Source organism: Perissodus microlepis, chromosome 14 (genome assembly GCF_051167445.1).
Source record: "Perissodus microlepis isolate ML-2025 ecotype Zambia chromosome 14, ASM5116744v1, whole genome shotgun sequence".
NCBI lineage: Eukaryota > Metazoa > Chordata > Actinopteri > Cichliformes > Cichlidae > Perissodus > Perissodus microlepis.
In genome coordinates this window covers 13139218-13163479 of record NC_140474.1, presented here as the reverse complement: position 1 = coordinate 13163479, position 24262 = coordinate 13139218, and the positions used below count along the sequence as shown (strand labels likewise).

The 24262-nt window shown below is 39.3% G+C and overlaps 1 protein-coding gene across 1 annotated transcript in view; it reads left to right on the top strand.

Annotated features, from left to right (window-relative positions):
* Positions 1-24262, top strand: part of esamb (endothelial cell adhesion molecule b) — a 55377-nt gene that overhangs the window by 29539 nt on the left and 1576 nt on the right. The window contains exons 2-6 of the mRNA XM_084950851.1: positions 11056-11201; positions 11986-12187; positions 12602-12757; positions 22884-23006; positions 23107-23236. Coding sequence (XP_084806977.1) covers positions 11056-11201; positions 11986-12187; positions 12602-12757; positions 22884-23006; positions 23107-23236 — 757 coding nt within the window. The remainder of the gene's footprint in view (positions 1-11055; positions 11202-11985; positions 12188-12601; positions 12758-22883; positions 23007-23106; positions 23237-24262) is intronic.

Below are 24262 nucleotides of genomic sequence, written 5' to 3'. Positions count from 1 at the left end.
ATTCTGGTGCAGTACCTTCTTTGTGGCTGATTTCACCTAGCAACAGAAAACAACCACTTGCCAGCCGGCTTTTTTCCTTAGCAACTGAAGATTGACAGTGAGTCGCCAACCGGTCTCTAGGCCTGTGTGGCTGATGGCCACAACAGTTGTTAAATGCGTGCTTTACACGTCTGTTAAAGGCACATATTCTGAAGGCAGAAGATGTTAAGGCAGATGTGGTCTGTGCATCAATTAAAAGGCTCCATCCGTGAAAGAACCATGCTGATCACATTGATTAGGAACTTCAAAGTCACATATATCGATTGGATTGCACTTCAAAAAAACCCCCCTGCAGTTAAGATTTGACACTTGCCCTAAGTCTGTCTGGTAAAAGTTGAATTCAGGACATCTTTTTTTCTGTTTATACCATGGCCTTCTGAGTCTTAAATCCTGCTTTCAGGTTCACATCTTAAAATCTGGGAGAATTTTAAACACAGTCCTTTGGTGTCTGGGGTCTCTGAGGAACCACTGTAGCATGGAAAAGAAATAGTAAAAACTTATATGATTTACTCATGAAAGTGGCCACTTTCTCATTACTTTCATATATTGTTTTAGTATGTATCCAAAACATACAAGTTTCATTATATAAGTTTTCAAGGGATCTTATATCTGTTTTCACTCTTGTATGCTTTTCATACAAGTTTCACACAAGACAGATACAAACTTTATAAGATTTATATATATCTTTTCCATATGGGATAGGCTTATTATGCTTGGTCAAGAAATTCTGTGATCATTATTAGCTGTAAACCTGTAATAACCTGTAAATACATCAGCTACATCTATAAGTGACCATATTGACACATCTGTACTTAAGCTGATATGAAGAGATTCATCAAAATAGTGGTGGCATGGTGGTTAGCACTGTTGCCGCACAGCAAGAAGGTCCTGAGTTCAATTCCAACATCAGGCCGGGGTCTTTCTGTGTGGAGTTTGCATGTTCTCCCCGTGTTTGTGTGGGTTCCCTCCGGGTACTCCGGCTTCCTCCCACCGTCCAAAGACATGCAGCTTGTGGGGATAGGTTAATTGGAAAATCCAAATTGCCATTAGGTGTGAATGTGCGAGTGAATGTGAGCGCGAATGGTTGTCTGTCCCTGTGTGTTGGCCCTGCGACAGACTGGCGACCTGTCCAGGGTGTACCCCGCCTCTCGCCCTATGACAGCTGGGATAGGCTCCAGCGCCCCCCGCGACCCTGAAAAGGAGAAGCGGAAGCGAATGGATGGATGGATGGACATCAGCTACATCTATAAGTGACCATATTGACACATCTGTACTTAAGCTGATACGAAGAGATTCATCGAAATAGTGTTAGTGCTAAAAAACTCAAACTGTTCCTTAATAAACAGACACGAGAAAGACGACTGTTCCAGTCTCCAGAAAGTGAAAGCAGCATCTAATTTACTTCTCACCCTGCACGTCCTCCTGTGATGAACTTGTGAGGCATGATGTTGTATACAGATTATGAGCCTCATCCTGTAATTCCTCTCAGCCGAGTGCTCAGTGGAAATCTGAAATCAGATCACTCAGCTTCTTAATTACAGTCTGACTGCATTAAGCCCTCCCCGTGTCCCACAGGCAGTAAAGTGGCAAGAGGGGGCCTTAGCCGTCATGTTCGACCCTGGACTTGTTCAGCAGAGGCCCTTTCAGCCCTCACCCTGTCACTCTTGTCAGCACAGCTCGACTTGTGCATGGTAACACATGACAGATCTGGGAGATAGAACAGCCAAGCCTCACCCTGCTGCCACACTAATGGTTTATAAATATCTTCTTCAAAGAGCCGAGATGGTGTGAGGGGTAGCATGGTGGTTATGGGCTCTGTTGTGGTGTAACATTGCAGACCCATTTAAGCTCTCAGCTTGCCTTTCATTCCCTGCCACGAGGACCCAAGAGCTGGCTGGAAGAGGGGTTAGGAAGTGCACTGCGGGACTCGAGATGGACAGCTGGGATGAAAAGGCTTCTGGCTGGCATCCGCTAATTCAAATCAGACAAACCAAGTCACCACAACAGCTACTGTGGTCATATTCAGCTAATTTTTTCACCAGTTTGGAACATTTATACAAGTGATACATTAATGCCAACATCTACGGATGTTACCCTTTTTTTTTTTCAGTTCAACTTGCATAAGTCACAGAAGTTGTCCTACAATAGAAGTCTTTGTTTTCCCACATAAACACCTATATCCCCTGTGTGAGCGGTATTTGCATGTGATCAAAGCCTCAGCCCACTGCACCCTCCTTCTTTCTCTGACTATAGAAAACTGTTCCTCTGCTTCCCAGTTTCTTGTATTGCGCTGTGTTCACAAAAAAGAGCATTGCGGTTAAATTTTCTGTATGTCAGGGCTGTAAGAAGACATGTAGGGCTTTCAGGATAAGAGTCAAAGGACAAAAAGCCAAGCGTGTGCAACGGTTCTCTGACTGACCTGTTGTTACACTCCTTAAGAAGGGAGGGGAAAGAAGAGAAGTAGTACGGTGAAAAGTTACTCCTCTATTTAGTTTTCACTGATGCGAGCTTTGTGAATAATGATGATTATCAAAGGTTGTAATGGTAGTAATCTCATTTTAGATGATTTAATCGTACAATATATCACGCAGCGTTTGCCTCAGTGCTTTAGAGGCAACTGATCCTCATATTTACCTTTGTGTTGGCAGAATGCAGTGTCAGAGAGGACATGAAGGGTCATGGCTCTCCAGTTTTTATTGCTTCTCATGTTTATGTTTAAAGGAGTCTTTTTTCAACTGATACTGACACCCACTGGCTACGTTATTACGTACAGCTTGCTACACTAAATGGATCATATTCCTTGGCCAACTACACATTACACCTACAGGAGCTTTTTAAAGTTTTTGTGCTGACGTTAATGCCAGAGCAGGTTTGGAACTCGGCAGTTACTGAGTCAAAAGTTAAAATAGAAATAGTCATTAATAGAAATCATAACGCCAAAGATGTCTTTTACCCCGTCGAGTCAATTACCAGCCAAACTGGGAAACATACAAGACAGTGTGGTGGCGGGAATATAGTTACGTAGGTTTTTCTTGATAACCATAATGAGAAATGATCCACAGCCACATTCTTTGAATTAAGAACATATTTAAAAATGGTATGTGAAAATCTGTGACTTGTATTACTTGAACTCGGGTCTGCCATAAGTTGTAGAATGACTGATGGTGGCTCCACCACCTGTCACTCTAATGTCATAACGCAGAGTTTTCGTCCCTTTTAAAAGTGGAAAATAGCGCTCAATAATTTGGATTAAAATAAACGTAACTGTGGTTTTTCTGACTGATTTGATTTACAATTTAATCTTTTAAAGTCAAACCCAGTTTAATCCTCAGTTCAACAGTTTTACATGAGATAGAGCATACCACAAGATAACATAAAAAGATGGTGATAATCACTTAAACTTTAATTTAATATTAGGTTGCTTTAAAGTTAACCAGAAAACTTCAATACCATTTTAACTCTTTGGTCAGCCTGGCAGTTAGCTTAGCTTAGCTTAGCCTAGCCTAGCTTAGCTTCCACCTGCTTCAAATATATTGTTAATGCTTAATCACAGTGCATACTTTAATCATAGTGGACAGTATTATTTCTGTGTACATGGACCACAATCAGTATGTAGAGGTTTCTCATGTGATATCATGTGGAATTTGTTCAAGAACTAGTTAAGAAAAACCAGAAACCTCGCTAAGTGAAAGTGATAGCAAAGCGCACACTGCATCAAAATCCTTCTTTTCATTGGTTTGGTCACTATCAGATTGTTGTGGTTGCCTGATTATCAGAAACAGAAAACATAGATCTAAAGTAAAAGCCCTGCAGTGCTGCAGCCAACAAAAAGTGCAGCATTTCCTTTTAAGGTACCTAGTCTCTGTTTCTGGTTTTCATCATACTTTTTTAAAGTTTCACTCAGAGTAGAGGATGCAGTTATTGTTGGCTACCAAAGCAACTGCAAAAAGGTTTTCCTGATCCAGTGGGGGCAGTTTGACCAGTTTGGTTGCCAGATTGTGACAGACTGGTTTCTAGGCCTGTGTTAATGTTTACTTTCACCCGAATATTTCCACATTCACTCAAACTAAATTTAGTCCAGTGGGAAACAATGCTGCATGTTCTCAGCTGCCACCTTTCTAATGTGAGTGGGCTGCTGCATCTGCTACGACCTCAAGGTGATACTGTAAAAACAGTCTTCAGTTTTGCGTGTGTGTGTGCATATTTGTGTGTGTGCATGACTACACATGTGTCTGTTTTTGCATGTGAGAGTAAAATCATGCGACTTTGCTGTGAGAACCAGAGGGAGGTTGTGGGAGTTGGGAGCCATGTGTGCGAGGAGAATCAATTTAAACACAATCAAAAGTTAAGAGGGATTAAAGCTACTGTGATGAGATAGCACACTCAAAATGGTTTAAAATAGCTGCAGAGATTACACTAATGTAATCCAATTTAAAGGAGCCTTCCCCAAATATTTATTATTGAAGCACCATCTGCTTGAAGCCTGTAGGGTCAGTCCAGTATGCAGTTTTACACCAACAAGGCTATTTTGTTGTCCTACATTCCTGCTGGTCCTGTCTGTCAAAAAACAAAATCAGAGAATAACCCATTTTTTTCTGGCTCTGCTTTAATCTTTGTTCATGTTTGTCCTTGTTTGACTTAAAAAAAAAATCTGGAAAATCACTTTGCAATGGCTTTCTCACTTGCTGAACTCCTTGATAAAAGTAAAGCTCAAGGTCATTGAGATGTGTTAATCAGCCAGTGTGATGAAAGATTGTAATGAGCAAAATGAGTCTGGTGTTTTTAATTATTTATGTTCAGACCAGCTGTGAGTGCAAACATATGATCTCCATTTTAATTAAACATGTGGCGTAAAATATATCACGCTATACATTATGGGAAATGACGGAAATTTGTCAGCTGCCACAAATTTTTTCATGTGGCTTTTTATTAAGATACTTGTGTTTGTTTATTCCCCAAAACATGATTTTTAAGCAGGTTTCCAGAAGAGTTTGCTTGTTATATTATTAGTATAATATATGTACAGTAACATAAAACTGCATACATAAAAATGAAAGACTCATTTTAATCTTGTTTTCTCTTTTCAGGTAGTATCAGGTATAAAAGGAGTTGTTATTATGTATTTTTCTGTTTCTGAGAAACACCTGTGGTTATATCACCTCCCCATTCCTCAGATTTCGGTCCATATTGACATGACAGCATCACACAGTTACTGCAGATCTCCTGTTCCCAAAGTAACTCTATTGGATTGAAATCTGGTGACTGTGGAGGCCGTTTGAGTACAGTGAACTCATTATCATGTTCAGTACACCAGTTGGAGATGATTTGAGCTTTGTGACATACTATGTTATCTTGCTGGAAGCAGCCATCAGAAGATGAATAGGTATGCTGTGGTGTTTACAAAATGCCCAGTTGATATGACGGGGCCATAACTGTACCAATAAAGCATCCCTAGCATCCTCTTTTGCCACACTAGTCATCTGCATGCCTTCTATTGGATTCAATCCAGTCAATCTTTGGATGGACCGAAGTGGCCTTCGTCTTTTCCTCCTGCCTGGCAGCTCCGTCTTCAACATCCTTTGTCTCATAAATCCATTATTTCTCCTCTGCACATGTCCAAACTTTCTCACCCTTGCCTCTGTAACTTGTCTCCCAACTGCTCAACTTGAGCTGTCCTTCTGATGTACTCATTTTTAGTCCTGTCCATGCCGATCATTCCCAGTGGAAATCTTAACATCTTCAACTCTTCCATCTCCAGCTCAGCCTCCTGTTTTTTCCATTTTTTTTTTATCACCACCGTATCTAAACCATACATCATAGCAGGTCTCACTACTATCTTGTAAACCTTCCCTTTCATTCCTGGTTCTCTCAGTCTGTCACAAATCACTCCTGACATTCATCTCCACCCACACCTCTCTGCCTGCACTCTCTTCTTCACCTCTCTTATGCGCTTGTCTCTCACTTAGGATGCTTGACCCCAGGTCTTTAAAATCATCCACCTTCTTTGCCTTCTACTTCTCCCAATTTCATTTATTCACCTGCCTCCTCTTCATTTACATACATGAAGTGCTCGCAGATTCAGCACCATATGACCTTCCATTTTCTGTTTTGTGTTGCTTCAGGGCATTTTCAGTGGTTTTATGGTTTTAATGAATGTAAATGAAAGAAACAATAGATTAAACTAAATATGTAAGAAGGTCAGTGGTTCTGACTGGCTCCTCCAGTTTTCTATAGATAAGAGTTGTACACATTAAATAGGTGGTTTAAAAATGTGCTTGTGTGAGTTGGTGAATGTAACCTACAGCATAACAGCTCGTTGAATGGTTAATAACATTGGAATAGTGATTAAAAAATGTCATGAAAATGTGAGATTGTGTTTACCGTCTAATTAAAATTCAAATATATTGTTTGTTAGGTCATTTTACAGCTAAAGCCCCGCTCTGCTGTTTTGATTATGAAAAAAGGGGGGGAAGAGGTGGAAATCAAGAGTTAATATCAGCCTCAGCTAAACCTTTAGCTCCAGAGAGAGACTCACACGAGGGAAAGACATGGGTGGAAGCAGAGATTACTCGGAGAGATAGAGTAAGGCTGGTTAAAGAGGATCAGTTTATCTTCACACAGGCCTACATGGCTACCTGAGGGCTTGGGGGCGGAAGGCGGGGGGGCGACTTTTAATCCTTCACTTGATCATAACACAGCAAAACTAGGTTTGGATGCCCTGTAAGACATGCTAATTACACATATCTGAGTAAGTGAGGCACTAGTTTGTGTATTTTTAGATACTTGCCGAGGCTGCTTTTTCAACATTTCATTTTTATATAAGTCTGTGATTACTTACTTACTGCGTTGCATCTGTTTACAGTTATTTATTCATCTGCTGGGACTTAAATTTAGCTGCTCTGGCGAAATGATGGTTTCCACTGGGGTTTTATCTACCATCAGAGGATCTCTGGTTTCATATGAAAGTGCTTCCCCCTATGGACGACTGTCGGTACTACAGGAAACACATTTGGTCTCCTAATTGTGCTCCAGCTCCAGCATGCGTGATATGGTTGACTGGGCTTGTTGTTCTATTCTGTTTTGTTAGTACAGTTTCGTTGCCATCTTAAATGCTTTTGCAGCTGAGAATCCACCAAGATGCCCCTCAGGAAAATATTAATATTATATATTTTTTTAAATGTTGTTTATTCAAAAAGGAAAGAATCCTATTAGCAGAATCAAAGCGTGGCTAGGCTGAACAATAGCCTTTAGGAAAATATAATTAGGGCAAGGTTAGTTGAGGCTACCTAGTCTCATTTCCTCCAGTATCCTCTTTTATTAGTAGCTTTTCCAGATTTTTTACCTCTGGTGAGGGATTTAAGTTGATTTATATCCATATCCACATGTTGAACAGCCTTTGTATCTGAGTCTACTGACATACACACACAGACAAACACACACACACACATACGCACATACACACACACAGACTCATCCCAGATGGAGACAGGCATGGATTAGTGAAGATTTTACTTCATTTAATAAACAATTGAATGACACAGTTCTGAGGATAAACCTGCTCAAAGAAGCACAAGAATAGTCTGGACTTAGAAGACTACAGGTTATTATCGTGCTTCATCACAAATCATTCAGAAATGCTGTTTGCATGGACTGCTTCTGCAAGCTCTCTGCAGCAATTCACAGCAAAAAGCGACCTGCAGAAAAAAGCTGGTCCTCTCTAATTGGGCCTTTTGTACACGCTGTATTTTGATCAGCATACACTGAGCATGTGACCATTTAGAGAAGTCGGAGATACGCCACACAGCTGCATCACAAACAAGACCATTTATGCTATAATATTACACAATTGTTGCAGCACGTACATATTGCTTTATTGATGGGCATGACAGTAAAGACGATAGCTGGTGGAAATGAAATCGGAGAGCTAACAGGATTTGCGAGGGAAAAATCTATGTTTCAGATCTGAAAATAGATGATTTCGCTGTACCCTGGGCTGCTGTACATTACCAATCAAAAGCAGGCTGATCTGACGGCTGATGTGGGCATGGTGGTGGTGATGATGATGGCGATAAAGATATTAATCTCATGCATACATGCCCAATAGATGGCTTTACTCCTCAACACGGCTGGCACGAGCAAATTAGGAACAAACAGGAAGAATGTTTTCCTTTTGTTTACATGTCACAGTATAAATCACAGCTTTTGACATCTTTACATGTGTTGATGAAAAATAAAAGCAGGGTAGATCTCCCCTCACTTGGTGACGTCCCTTTTATCTACAACCAACACTGTGTCCGCATTTTAGCATCCAGTATTTATGCGATTAGATGCCAACAGATGATGAGCCTCAGTTTGAGTATGAATGAGCAGCTCTGCTACATCTACTAATTGTAAGCGTGCCTCTGTAGGATTGATAAGTTTAAGGGTCTTATTAGTTTCAGTACAGCCTACTTAAAGGTCAAGGTCCGCCTGTGTATTTGCACATTCACCCAAGGGGAGATCAAACTGCACTGCCCCTCATGTGCACCACGCGATCGCAATCCAATAAATCCACCCGACATAAGAGGTGTTAGGGTTGGATGCAGGAGTCAAGTTGCTTTCTGCCTTGAAAAATATTTTTTAGATAATTTTCTTCTATCAAATGTTTCTGAATGCATCATTTGCAAACAGGTTCAGCTGAGGTCACCCTAACCCCGTAACCACCCCACAGTTTTGTATTTGAAAAGCCTACATGTTGCTGTGATGATCGTGACCCTGGTATTGGTGGGAGAAGTGACCGTGTGCTACATCATATCTGTGTACAGCTGAGCTCTTTTGCTTACATGAGGTGAGAGGATTGAGTCTGAGATTGTTGAGGGATTAGTCAGAAGGACTTACCAGATTCAGAGATTGAGAAATTAAGGGATAGGAGCACCACATTTGCAGGGTCACATTGTCCCGGGAGGAATAAGAAAGCACTGAGTCACTGCAGGAAAAAGTGCATGTGAAAAAAAAACAAAAACAAGTTCTGTTTCATTTTTTGGTGCTTTATACATGCACACACACTTTCCTTCTTTTCATCTGTGCCCACACCACCACCCTCTGCCTAATTCTCCTGCCCCTGCATGGCTTCACTGTGGGAGAGAAGGAAGGCGTGTCTGCATGAACAGATGTGGGGATCTCAGCTGGATGTCTATGGATCATAACGCTGCCTCCCACTCCTCTCTGCTACGCCCTGCCATCCATTTGAGAGCAGGAGGGACACTTTTCACTGTTTCACTTGCAGCATTTAAAGGATATAGCAGCAGTGGTTCTTTTTCACGTCCTTGGCTTTAGTTTTTAAAGCAAGCTCCAAACTGGAGACTCAGACGGAGACCAGCTGCTGGGATCAGTTGATCCAGCTTCAGGTGTCTGGTTCGGGTGACTGGGCACCCTGTGAGTTCGAAAAGATCTCTTTTGTGTTATCATTTCCCACAACCTGTCTTCATATCACCATGACTGCTTCATTATTGTCATTCCACCTCCTTCGTTTCATCGTCTCTGGTTTCGTTTCTATGTGCAAATGTATTTAAGAGTTTAAGAGGAAGCATTTTCCAACCACATCAGCTTCATCCGAATGTTAACAGTAGCGAGATAGTGGACACTTGTAAATATGACTTTTGGTTGATGATTTTAAGAAAGTACCTGAAATTAGTTTGAGATAAGCCAAAATTCTACTTTCTTTACCTCTTAAACCTTTATCAGATGAAGAACCAAATATAGCGTTTTAATTTGCATCTTAACAATGAAACACCCCCCCAATGATGTGGGGTGGGGGTGGGGGGTGGAGTCAAATAAGTGGAAAAGAAAAGTGTTAATATCCTCCAATAAAAATAAAGGGTTGCAATTTTCATGTATTGATACAAAGGGTTAAGATTTTTTTTCTCGTTCATCATTTGCTCGTTTCGCATGCAGAACAGTATAAAGTGATGGAAAGAGACTTAATCTACTGTAGTGTAAATCTTTTATGAAGACTAAATTTCAGAATTTAGAGGCTGGGTGTGTGGTGATTTAGATCTTTGTTGATTTGGCAGCACTAATGTCCGCTTGTTTTGCCATAGATAATAACGTAAGATATACTGATTTAAATTAAAATTGTCAAGAGTGCTCAGATCAGAGAAACTACAGTAGTAATCTCCACCTTCTACAATGTTATCATTGAGTTTTTACTACATATGAAGATGTTACAATGAAGCCATTAAGTCTTTTGACGATTTTAGTTATTGTTTTTGTGCTATTCAAAAGTATTTATTTAAAAGTTTTTAATTTTGGTTCATCCAGTTTAAAGAACGATGAGCGTATGCAACTTATGCCACCGTTTACTAGTCCTCCCGTTCTAGTCGTGGCCAGATTTTAGTGAAACTTACATAAAAATACACAACTTGTGTTCAAGGTCAACTCACATTTGTCATATGAAGGGCAATAACCTGGGAATTGTGAAGGATCATGAGATGGATGAGCTGCTACGTCTCTGATGTTCTGGTTTCCTGAGTAGTTCTTTTCATATTGCAGATCAAACCAACTGCTGCAAAAAAAGATGGTTAAAATCACTCAACTAATATCTCTTACATGGCCATGACGATGGCAGACATTTACAGAACAAAAACAAAAGAAAACGGATTATTGATATTCAGACAACTTAAAATAGAATCAGGGTGATTTTTATACCAAAGTATTATTAAAAATTATTGCTTCAGCTTCTTATTTCAGTGAAAATCAGTGCTGCTTCTCTCTTCTTAATATTATTATGTGAATATCTTTGATATCTTCCATGACTGCAAAATAATGATCTCTTGTTGGAGCCCTGCAAAAAATGGATTCAATCTAATCCCCAGAAATAAGTCGAATAAAACAAACGCAAAAGTTAAACTGACTTATTGTGTTGCCATAGCAACCTGGCTTTCTGCAAAAAGCAGTCAAGACTGCTGCTCAGCTGCTCCGTCGAGGTCATGATAAGAAGTGCTTTTTAAACCCTTGTTATCACTGTTTTGGTTCCAGGTGACACAAAGAAGGTAGAGTTCCCCAGAAAAGAGATGGAAGTGGTACAAGGCCAGATGGTGGTGTTACAAGCGTGGTACAGCCCCAGCGCAGACATTTCCAAAAACTCTGTCATTTGGTACTTCTCTGGGAACGAGTCCAAGCAGGTGAGAAGGGAACAGCCGAAGCAGTGTAACGTTGTGCTGAATAGCTGCTCTGACCTCTGGTGCAAAGACAATCGAGAGCCTCTTTAAAGGGATTAGAGTAAAGTACGGTTTGCTGGTTGGTTCTCTGGCTAGCGCTACAGAAGCTTTACATCTAATGCAAAAACTATTAGAGCTCAAACAACGAACTGAACTACTTTGCGTCGATTATTTTCTATTATACAATATCAGTTTAAAGACTGTATTTAAAGCTGTGTTTAGACCTTCTTATCGTTTCATTTAAGCAAGAGGAAAAGAGTAATGTTGCATTGCATGACAATGTTACATTCTGACTAACCCATAGAGATTTGTAAAACATGTTGATATGTAGAGATTAGGATTTTTTCTAAAACCACTGTCTAATTCATAGTGGAAGGAAGAAGGGGTGGGCGTTAGGAAGGACAATATGCCTCTAATGACACATGAGCCCTACATTGTGCTGTACCTCTCTTACATAGCACACGCTGCTAGTGACGTGCATATGCCTGCACATGCACTATGTTTGTGAGTATTTATATGATTAATATAATCTAAACAGTTTCCGATGCCTGTGAGATTATCTCAAACGGAAAATCAGGCTAAAATTCAACATCCACCATCTGTACATGCCAGGATTATCTTTATGAAGGACATGGTAATCTGCACATCTTAATATCAAGCAGAATTCAAAAAAATTTTCATTTGAATGAAATAATCCATATCGATGTAGTGATGTCTGTGTTTCTGTGGACATGTTCTCTCCGTGCAGGTGATCAACTTTAGCTCAGGAGAGGTCGGACACGGTCAGAACGAGTTCACAAAAAGAGTGGGCTTCAGTGTGGCCATGCCCTCGGCCAACCTCTCCATCTACATCAATAACACCCAGGAATCCGACTCTGGTCGCTACATGTGTATTGTCATCATCCCCGGAGCTCCTGGCATTTCTGGGGAGATGAGCCTTAATGTCAAAGGTAATGGTCCGCAGCGTCAGAGGAATTTCAAAGGTTAGATGTAATCAGAAAGTCTGCAGTGCTGCTCACACGTTTCCTCGGATTTGGAAGTTCAGGCGAAGTAAATGCTAAGCATATTTTAAAGGATTTAGGATTAGACCAGTCTGTCAAAAATCATATATTTATATGAGAAAGCACTGTCCACATAAAACTCATCTGCTGTTTAGGGATTCTCTGGGCTCTCAGGTTGTTATGTCATCCTCCAGCAGCAGATTGAAACTTACTTTTTTTTGCGGCGTGGCTACTGCCCTGAGACATTTCCACATCGCTAGCGCTGCATTACAACTACCATAGAAGTTCACTAAATGGGGCTGCTGGTGTAGCTTCTTATCGCACATGTTTTAAATCACTAAAATTATCTGTCCCTCTGCCCAGTCCCTCCTTCTCCCCCAGTGTGCACCATGACAGGGAACCCAGTGGTGAAGGGCAATGTGACTCTGAGCTGTAAGTCCAGTCATGGAAAGCCTGTCCCTCAGTACAAATGGACCAAGGCTGCACCCATGTCTGAGGTCTTCTTCTCTCCAATGCAGAGTAAGTATTTTCCCAGCACGCAATGCCTAAACTTAAATGACTCGTGACCCCCCCCCCTGCAAAAACAACTCTCCACCCACTCCATATTTTCTCACTTGATATCATGTTCATCCTTTCAGGTTATGTTTGCCCAGGTTTTGCATCAGCACTGAAAAAAAAGTCCCCACCGAGCAGTGTGCTCTGGTGATTATACAAAGACTGTAAGGACCTGTTTCACAGGCATCATACTGTGGCAGGAAAAAAACACACTGATCATTTCAGGTTCCTGCTGTTGTTGCTAGTTTGCTGTGGTGTTTCACTGATGCAACTGATGGAACAGAGCCATCCTTAAAGAAGCTGGTTTCACTTTGGCTTTACCTCAGCGACATGGGTTCAGATTGTCTCCCATTAAAGATGAATGTCTCAGAGGTAAACATGGTAATACCTGAGCAAAAGTGTTTTTATTTCAATTATTCATTAACTTAGTGTTTCACAACAGGAAGAGTTTTTCAAACTAATTTCCAGAAAGAGTTATCATACTGAGAATGCAACAGGATAGCGGAAACTCTTCCAGTATGTTGGACCAGGTCACTTTTCCATATTCCGCTTAATTTTCTGACTGTAAATCTTTATATGCTGTTTTCATGCTGTGCAGGTGTCGAAAATGAAAGACCAGAGGAATTCATAGCCTTATAGAAACTGTGCAGCAGTCAAAGACAAGAAGGGAAGAGCAAGTGCTTTGATGCCCTTTTCCCCAGTATTTTGCCTCTCAGGCATCACACCAAGGTGTTTGGGTTGTTTGAAGCCTGAGAACAGGAGGACAGGAACTAAACAAGACCAAAGAAAAATAGCCTCTGCTTGGGTTTAATGTTATCCTGAGACTTTCAAAATAATATCATTATTAATCATAATCAATAAGTCAGCTATTTAACAAAAACTTTGAATTAACTGTTGAGGAATTACAGATATTTTTTATAGTCTCCCATTTTCAGAGGATCAGATGCTGTGTTTCCTCCCTTAAGATGCTCTGCTAAGCCGTTACTGCTGCCACCTTCAGTTGTTGCTTGTTTGCGCCTCTCAGCCTCACATTTATTTTCTATGTCCAATTTCGTTGCCTTGAGATACTCTTGGGGTGCTTTTGCAGTTTGCTTTTGGTCATCATCCATTTGCACTTTACTGCCTGATCAGTTTTGCAGTATTTGGCTGAATTTGAGCAGAGAGTGTAGCAGCAGTCACATCATCAAAAAACAATAGTGACCCAGTTCCACTGTCCACCATACATGCCCATGATATAACATTGTCTCCACCATGTTTGACAGATCATGTGGCATGCTTTGGATCATGAACTGTTTCTCGCCTTTTCCATATTTTTATTTTCCTGTCATTCTGGTACAAGTTAATCTTGGTTTGATCTGATCAAAGAGGGTTTTTTTTCTGTTTTCAGCCATGGAAATAATTCTGTCATCATCCACTTTAGTTGTTTTCTGTAGTCTATGGGCCTTTTGGTGTTGGTGAGCTGATCAATTTGTTTCTTCTTTCTTTCTTAAGATTGTACCAGATTGTTATTTAGTCACTCCTGAAGCTTTTGCTGTCTGATGGGTTTATTCTGTTTTTTCAGCCTCTCCCACTTTTCCTGAAATCTCTTTGGGCCTCATGTTTAAAATCACCATGAAAAGCTATAAGATATAAATTCAAGACCTTGAAACTTCACATATTACATCTGCTTTGTTTCATGAAATAACAAGAAATCAGCCATAAAACTGCTTGTCAGTTAATTGATGGAACTATGTTAAGCCTCTGAAAATAGTAGACTATGTACAAAAATGGCTGTAATTCCTGAAGAGTTCATGCTAAATTTGTTGTGCAACCCTTTAAATTAAAGCTGAAAGTCTGCACTTCCGTCACATCTTAACCGTTTGATTTTAAATCCTCTGAAGAGGCAAAAGTACAAAAATGTTGTCTTTAATTATGGAACTAACTGTATCTTTTAAAAAAGGGCCACCAGTTGTTATTATGGTCACATACTTAATTAATCAAGTTTCAAAGTTTTTGCAAAATCACACATTTAAAAATAACAATAGGAAAAAACAACCCGCTAACAGAAATAACAGAAACCTTGCTTGTCTCAGTTTATCCACAAAAAACACATAGATGACAACTTGAATATGCAAGAACCAAATCACATAATCCTGCTGAGTTCAGAGAATTGTTTTATTGAAGTGATGAAAGTGAATTGGAACCATGAGGACAATTGGATCAGCAGTATGTCATGGGTCACATGGTCAAAGCCTGTCAAAAAGACCATAAGACGTGGAGATTTGGTACTCTGTTACAGAGCAAAGCATCTTAGATCATTGGAAGAAAGCTGTACTTTCTTAATGATGAGTTTTTCTGGGAAGGCGGTGACCCCAGCACTTCTAAATGTTAAAACACTGGTTCAGGAAACATGTCCCCGGATTTAAATCCCTTTTAAAATCATCAGTGAGATTTAAGCAAAACAGCTGCAGCACAAAAGGAAAGGAATATTAGTGAATTCAATATTAGTGAATATGAGAATATTAGGAGCAGAACACAAAAGACAGGAACATTTGTCAGAAACTATCAGAAATGTATATTAATCATTATAGCAAAATGCACTGCTTGATCGTCACAGTATCGCACACAGTCCGTTAAACCTCAGGCATATCAGTCTGTCCAGTTAGGACTGATAGATCATTGTGAATACATTTAGTGCAAATGAAAGAGGGTTTTACTTTTGGTGGCCACAGATTGTTGCTCTCTCCTTATCCCTCCTGATTGATTTTGCTCTAGTTTTGTTTTGTGTTGGTGCCCTCTTCACTACTGGCCAACATCACGAGTTATTTGCATCTCCCATGACAGTCTATCAGTCATTACATGAGGACGTAGACAGAGCCGTAGAAGTGCATCAACCAGGAGGACTGGTATATGCTCCTTTGTGCCAGGAGGAACTGAAGGACCGCTGACAGAGCCCCACAGAATGACCTCCAATGGGCCGCGTATGTGCATGTTTCTGACCAAACTGTCAGAATCAGACTGCATGAGGGCAGCATTAGTCCCAAATGTTCTTTAGAAGAACCTGTCCTCTGTGCATCTGCCAAAGAACAGCAGAACTGGTGGGACTTTTCTCTCAAAAGATGAGAGAAGGTTCACACTGAGCAGATATGGATGGTGTGAAAGAGTCAGAAGACGCTGTGGCGAATATTATAATGCTTCCAACATCATCTGTGAAATGAATGGGGCACCAGTGATCGACCTGCCAGTTCTAGTGTTCGGCTGCGTGATGTCAGTCTGTGAACACATGCTGCACTAAAGGATGTCAATTCCTATCATCTATCACCTCCTGCTACTCCTCGTACAAAGGAGCAGATACCAGTAATGCAGCTCTCCTCCTTGTATCCATTTCCTAGTATCTCCTCCACACTCTTGAGGCTGTTCTGGGAGACACAGCAAAACTTCTTCCAATGGTACACATGAATGGGGATGTGCTCTCCTGGACAAGCTGGACTACCTGTGCAACCTGAATGGACTGCAGGTACTGTCTCATACAAAAGTAGCAGCAAGATCACTAAGAAAAAGCAAAATTGCAGAAAAATCATTCAGAGTGTATAAAGAGAGAGTAATGGTCTGTGGCTACCACATGCAAAACCATTCCACTTTTGTGATCCTCTCCAGCACACCTGTTGTCACTTTCATCTGAACCACAGCAGGTGAAATGGATTCACAGTGATTCATGATTCCCAACTGAACAGATTGACCCTGTCGAAGTTTAATTATTTGAAGCTGTTTTGTCTTTGTTCACTACAGTATAGTGAATAAATAAATGTTTTCCTTGAGTTTTATTGTTTACACCAGCAGGATAAAGGGGTTGAATAATTTTGACTGCAGCTGTAAATGTTTCAAATGGACTTCAGAGGAACATCCTCGATCGTGGCGTGACGCACAGTGTGAAATCCTCTTTACTGAATGAGACACGTAGCATTCTCCTTTCAACGTGCTGCACAAGCGCAAGAGAGAAAACAGGAATTTCTGCATTATTTTTCACGTCTGTCGCCAGAAAAAAAAAATGAAAGAAAGAAAACAAAGACGCCATCTGTTTCTGAGCAGTAGGACTTTGGCTGATTGATTGAGTATTGACTTAACTGTTCTGATCTCTGGCCTTCATCTCTTTAAGTCCTCAAACTCATAACATGAAAACTACTCCCTCTGATTGTGCATCCTCTCACATGCTTTCAACACTCGAGCTCCAACCCTGCGCGCATGTTTTTATGCACACTGATATATGCCAACTCTGTGACACTTGAACTTTACTCTGCCCATCACTGCTTATCCCTTTCAGCAGTCTCTCTCCCTCTCTGTTTTTTCCTCTCTCTCTCTGCTGATCCTCTCGCCGCACTTCTCATTTCCTGTTGGCCTAGGTACCTAATCTAACAAGCCCCATGTCATTACTTGATCAGCCCCTCTAAGAAGCATAAGTTGGATTTGGGACAGAGAGTGCAGCACATCTTGCTACCCCTCCCTTCAATTTGTACCATTCCTTCTCTACCTTTCATTTAAGCTCACTCTCTTTTTCATCTTTTTGTAAAAAAATAATTGAAAGAATGGAGAGCCTGCCCCCAGACCATGCTTGTCCTTGGGTTCATGGGTAAGGGCTTTCAGTCATACATTTTTCAGTTATTCCCCATACTCTTTCTCACCTCTACCTGCAAGAATAATTATGTTTGTAGAGTCAACATGGCACTCCTTAAGCTCTAAGAAAGCTTTAAAGGAAAAGACAAATCAACCCCATTTGTAATAATGCTTATAATAGTATTTTCAAAAATTGTAAATAAAAAGACTAGATTCAAACTCTATAAATATTAATTATAAAACCACTCAGTTGTCTTTATTTTAACCATTTGGAAATGTGAACCAGTGTTTTATGCTGTAATCTTTCCTGACTATTTCCATGACAAGTAGGGGTTAAAGTGGGCTGGAACAATCTGGAACAGCACCTTCAGTTAACGAGTAATTCAATCTGACAGACAGGTTATTGTACAGTGGTGAACAAATCTTTTCCCCTTTCCAGATTTCCTGTTTTTTTTGGTGTGTTTGTCAAACTTAAATGTTTCAGATCATCAAACAAATGTAAATATTATACAAATATAATGCAAGTAAACAAAAAATGCAGTTTCTAAATGAAGCTGTTTATTATTTAGGCAAAAAATCTAAACCTACATGGCCCTGTGTGAAAAAATAAGAAATAATGTAACTGAGATCTCTTAGTCTGGTAAAGTTTATAAAGCCATTTCTAAAGCTGTAGTACTACAGTGAGAGCCATTATCTACAAATGGTGAAAACATGGAACAGTACCCTAAGAGCACAAGGACGACTCATCCAAGACTTTAAAAAAGACCCCAGAACAACATCCAAAGAACTGCAGGCCTCACTTGGCTGAGTTATGGTCAGGTGTTTGTGACTCTTCAATAAGAAAGAGACTGGGCAAAAATGACCTACAAGGCCAAGTTCCAAGACGAAAACCACTGCTGAGCAAAAGGAACATAATGGCTCAACTCAGTTTTGGAAGAAAACATCTTGATGATCCCCAAGACTTTTGGGAAGATGCTCTGTGGACTGACAAGACAAAATTTGAACATTTTGGGACATGTGTGTCCCATTACATCTAGTGTAAAGGTAACACCACATTTCAGAAAAAGCAGATAAGGAGACTGTCGGGCCATCTGCTTCTGACCTCAAGCACACTTTGGTTCTGCAGCAGGACAATGATCCAAAAAACACCACCAGAAATGAAGCCTTCGGAGTGGCCTAGAATTCGATTGATATGCTGTGGCATGACCTTAAAAAGGTGGTTCATGCTTGAAAACTCTCCAATGTGGCTGAATTACAACAATTCTGCAAAGATGATTCTGCCAGAATTCCTCCACAGTGCTGTAAACTCAGTTATTGCAAACGCTTGATTGCAGTTGTTGCTGCTAAGGGTGGGCCAACCAGTTATTAGGTTTAGGGGCCATTTACTTTTTCACACAGGGTCATTTTTTTCACTTAATAATAAAGGCTTTCATTTAAAAACAAGATTTTGTGTTAACTTGTGTTATCTTTGTCTAATATTTACATTTGTTTGATGATCTGAAACACTTAAGTGTGACAAACAGAAAAAAAGAGGAAAATCGGGAATGGGGCACCACTGTATATCACTATTGAATGAGTTCATTCTTCATGTGCTGCAGGCTGCGGTGGCTGCCAGGGGCAGCTTGGTGGTACTTACTCAGTAACAAGAAAAAACTGACATCCCAAGGCCCACTTACACTTTCAACACATCCCTTTTTTTTTATTGTTGCTGTGATGCGTTCATGGTGCAGAAGTAAATTTGAAGTTGTGGTACTTAGCAACTGGGTAGCTACTGAAGTAAGCATAACAGAGTAACATTTTTTTAAATGGCAGGTAGTTTTAAATGCAACATTTTAATCAACTTAACAAATGTCACCAAACACACACAACTGTTTCTGTGCAGTTTATCAAAAAGTGGACAGTTTCTGTATTTCCCAGGGGAAAAAAATGTTAATGTGTGACACTGACAGAGAAAGAAAGGAAAGGAAGATCAAAGGTTATTTTCAAAAGTAATCATTGCTCAGCGTGTGACATTTTTATGGACTAGTAAGTTAAAATTTATGTGTAATTTTCTGATTCATTTTAGAGTGCTTAAATAAAATTTTGGATCTATAGGTGATGTGTTGCAAAATTACGTTTTTGTGAAATGTCTTGCAAAAACAAATTTAAGTCATTTAAATTTTAAGAATATACTGTTCAGGCTAGTGCAGGGTACACTGGTTAGTTTACAGTAATGCAGTGTGCTTGACTGGTTACAGCTAGGGCAATGTTACCAGATTACATCAAAGGTAGCGGACATCAAGGTATAAACCTTTTATACTAGCTTTATTGTATCTAGTTAGGGGGTTGGAAATTGGCCATATAGCCTGTGTAACATCTGCTTAGATATTGTTGAATTCAGTTGGTTGCATCATCAGACAGAGCAATGAATATTAGAGTAGAAACCCAGGTCAGCAGATCACAGGTTGTACACAAGGAAAAACCTACTGGAGCTTACAAAACAATGTCTTATGTGCCCTTTTTCTAAGTGATTCTTAAGACTAAGACCTGATCTTGGTGTTCCCCACCTGCCAAATCCCACTTTAACCCCTCATGACAAGGACTTTTAAACTTCCAAGCCTCATTAATATTAAGCGGAAGGGTTGACTTTGTCCTTTAAATCTTTGCAGTATGTTGTGTTAGATTTAGCTGTCATCCCATTGCAGTTTTTAACTGTGTACTATAAGATTATGTTAATTTATTATTGTGTAGTTAAGCTATGATGTGGGTTAATAAATAAATATGAATATAGTCAATAATAACCCTAAATTGTATAAATTTAATATGCTTTCATATTTTATTACTTATATATGAATATTTCACATGTGAAAAACGTGAATATGATTTTCTTGCAGATATGGATAAAACTATCTGTATCCCTTTCAGTCACTTTTTAGCTTTCATGGTTAGCGAGTTAGCACACAGAATAACTGACTTAATCCAAGAGGACCTAAATATCACACATTAAAGTTTAAACTTAAAAAAAAAAACAGCAAGCAATGTTTAAACCATATATTGAAAAAAATCTTATACAGTCATTGATTTAAAAAATAGTTAATGTTTGCTAGCTAGCTAGTAGCTAATTAGCTTTAGCTTGATGTGCTAGAAATTTGTTCAGCAGCTAGTTTGAAACAGAGTAACTGTAAAACTCAAAGGAATTGTTCAACTGTATAAACTCATTAACTTGATATGTAAACTTTGTAACCATGCTATACAATTTGCAGTTTAGTGTGCTATAAATAAATGTTTATTAATAGCAAAATATAAAATTAGTAGGCTACAATACAAGTAATTAACAGTTTCTGCTGGTAATAGTTTTACTTATTTAGCTAAGTAAAACTATTATTATTATTACTAATATTACTGTTATTATTATTATTATTATTATTATTACATATTGTCTGTTCACTGTAGCTTTTTACAGCATATATGCTGTGTAAAAGTCTCAAGCCAACACTCATTTTAAAAAGAAAAAAAAATATTGCCTCCAAGGAGTCAGATGTTCTAAGTTCTCCAGGCTTTATAAAGGGTTTAATAAAATATATATATATATTTTATAATTTTATAAAAAATAATTTTGACCACCTTTTTAGCTATTTAACACTAACCTATGATTTATTCAAGCATAAAAGAGGCACCTAAAGTCTAGGAGATTTATGGTGCAGAGTGCAAAGATGTCAGAATAAATTATGTTATTGTAAAAACCTATTTTTTTGCCCTATATACTGTATCTGTTTTAATATTGTTACTGCAGCCCAAAAACTCTTGAGACACTCCTCATACTAAGGATATCATTTAAACATAGGCATGAAATTAATATAGATATATGAGTGAATAAACAGGGAAAGGTGTCTTTTATGCTTCTGTTTTAGTTGTGCTTCTTACTTACTCGAAATGTTATCAGCTTATCGCTGTTTAGCCCTTTAGGTCAGAATTAATGTTAATACCCTTTACTGACATCCAAACTAAACGTGTTTGCTTACATTGCTGTGCAAACTAATCCTGCATTGGATGGGCACATATGCCATGTGAGGTAGCTGACTATACTATTAGCTGCAAAGTCTGCCAGTTTCCATGAGTCACATGTCATGTGTCAAGGCTTTGACAAATGCTGCTCATTGACCTTGCAGTGATGGCAGCATAACATGAGTAATGGTCCCATCTTGACATGAAGTCGCACTTACTGTAACATCAGATCCCTGCAGCTCTGTTGCCACGGGGATCTGTGATCACTGTGCAGGCTTGAAATCGGTCCAAACGAGTCAGCTGATACGCGGCTAATCTGTCACAATTAGGTTGGGGCCTTCACAGCTGTTTTTTAGGCCCAGGGATTAAATAATCACAGCAGGACAGGTGCATATCATCCTTATCCACAACTGTTTTTCTTGGGTTTATTTTGATTTCTCACGCATAATGTTAACACGCTGGTCTTAAGCTTAATAAGCATAGGCATCATTTATTTCTACTTTTGATTTCAATGTTTTTTTTAAGACCTAGAGGGGCAGGATATATGTCAGCAGCTTCTTCTTCTTCTTCTGTATTTATTGAAAACACAACAGATTTAGAAATTATTACATCTGCCTACCTTAGCCCTCCTTGTAGTAGTGAAACAGGAGAGACAAAACAAAGCTCAGTCCAGCCTTTGCCCAACCAAAACTTTGGGATTAGAGCAGTTTGGGAATAATTATTCTTAAGGATTTTGCTCACACCTTTCCACTAAATCTACTTCTTTTGCCCTTTGTGACTGACTCAATGCTTTACACTCACTTTTTCAGGGGAGGGTTTCCAGTAAAAAACAAACACACCAACTGTCAGTTGCCGCCATGAATCAAAATGAGATCAGATGAAGGCGTGCTGCGATATGACGTCTCAGATTGGATTTCAGAGGATTTGCTGTGATAAGTCCAGCATGAAGCTTGTTTATTTTTCGACAGCCTATGTCTGCAACATAGTATTTTAAGATCAGATGTGCTAAGAGGAACAGATTGTGAGACTGATGCACATGCTCTCACTGCATGTGTGAGAAAATATGAAAACAAAAACTCATGTCCAGCATCAACAGACTAGTGTTGTTAGATTGCAGCAATGTAACATTTCTTTTCCTCCACTAAGTAATGGAAACCAGCCAATAATTATATTCTGTATTAACACTGCAATGATATGTTGAATACATTAGTCTTAGCATGATATAAAAAAAACAACAAAAATAAAGTGATACTAACATAATACTTGTGATACTGATAGAAAGAATCCCATGTTTAAGTTTAAAAGAGAAAACTAAGTTGCAAACGAACAAACTTTTTATTTTTAATAAATATAAATCCAGTTATAGTCTATTGTAATTGTGTATATATAGTAAGTCTGTTACTTCGTACTGTAGTAAGTTCATGTGTTTAGTTCCCTTGACGTTTTTCTTCTTCCTGGCTCAGATCACATAAATATGTGATTGTGAAGAGTGTGTAACTACAGTTGTTTTTTTCAGATGAGAGACACGGTACCCTCAGGCTAAGCAACCTCACTAAAAGCATGTCAGGGAAGTACATCTGTCGAGCCAGCAACACCGCCGGCTCCGACAGCTGCTCCATTAACCTGGAGGTTTTCACCTGTATGTACACAGCATGAACTCTGCTTTTATTCTCCTTCACCCCAGAGTATTTAAAAGTTTGTTTGGGAAATCACCACTGCATCTTTGTTACATTTCTCAGCTTCCAACGCAGGTGTGATTGCAGCAGCTACTCTGGGGTCAGTGGTGGGACTGGTGGCCATGGTGCTGTTTCTCATATTCATACTGAGGAGGAGAGGGGACACAGAGGAGGAGATAGCCAATGAAATCAAGTGAGTTTCACTGTCTGTAGAGTGGGCACTTTGTCACATTAAATCCTCTTTTATGCCTCTACAACATCATAGTGACGCCATAGGTGGCTTATTATATTCTAATAAAAACATCATTAAACAAATTCCTGATGAGTTTAATATGTTATTCCCTTGTTTTAGGACATGTTGAATAGTAAAATTATGTCAGTTTTGTAAATTTTGGTCATTCCATGTAATCCAAAAGGAGGATTATCCTGGATTTTCTCATTGGTTAATCACTTGTGATCAACAAGTCATTGGCCAATAAGTATCCAGTTTCCCTTCTCCAGTTTAAAAACACCAAATAAAGGTTAAAATGCTCATCTCAAGTCTTCAAACAGAAGTTTACCATTAAAAGACTTATATCACCGGAGCTAAGGCTTTATACAGTCTATGTGTACATCATGTATTTCTTGACAGCGGTCAGAAATGTGGAGTAGTGAGATGTAATTTCTGCGTCCAAAAAATGATGATGATACAAATGGAAAGTAGACTGTGTCGTCTCTGAGCACGACGTGACGGTAAAGTCATCCTATTCATCCTAAAGAGGCCATTTGGAGTCGAAGAGGGTAGATCCTGTTTTTTCTCATTATTTTGAGTCCAGTTGTTTGGAGCAGGGCTTTAAACTGACTTTTGCTCAGTGTGAAATGTGCAGTGTTGCACATCATCCAACCAGAACCCCTGCACTAAGATATGGTAAGCGCCATAATGTGTGTCCTCCACCTCACGGTGTAATGTACCCACAAATTTTCCAAAAAAAACTAACAAGCCTTCTGCTTCTAAGAGTCCGTTCACAGTCATGCAAAGCAGTGATTCAGCAAGTATGTGTTATCTGTGTTTTCATGCTATCCTAGTTTTTGTGCATTTTTTAACATTTAACCTTTGTAACTGATACTGTGTAAGTAGAGCATCGTTTGCACTAAACACTTTTAAAATCAGTAGTTTACAAGCGCTTCATTGTTAGGAGATCACGTGAGTATAAAATACTGTCACTCAATGTGTTTTGTT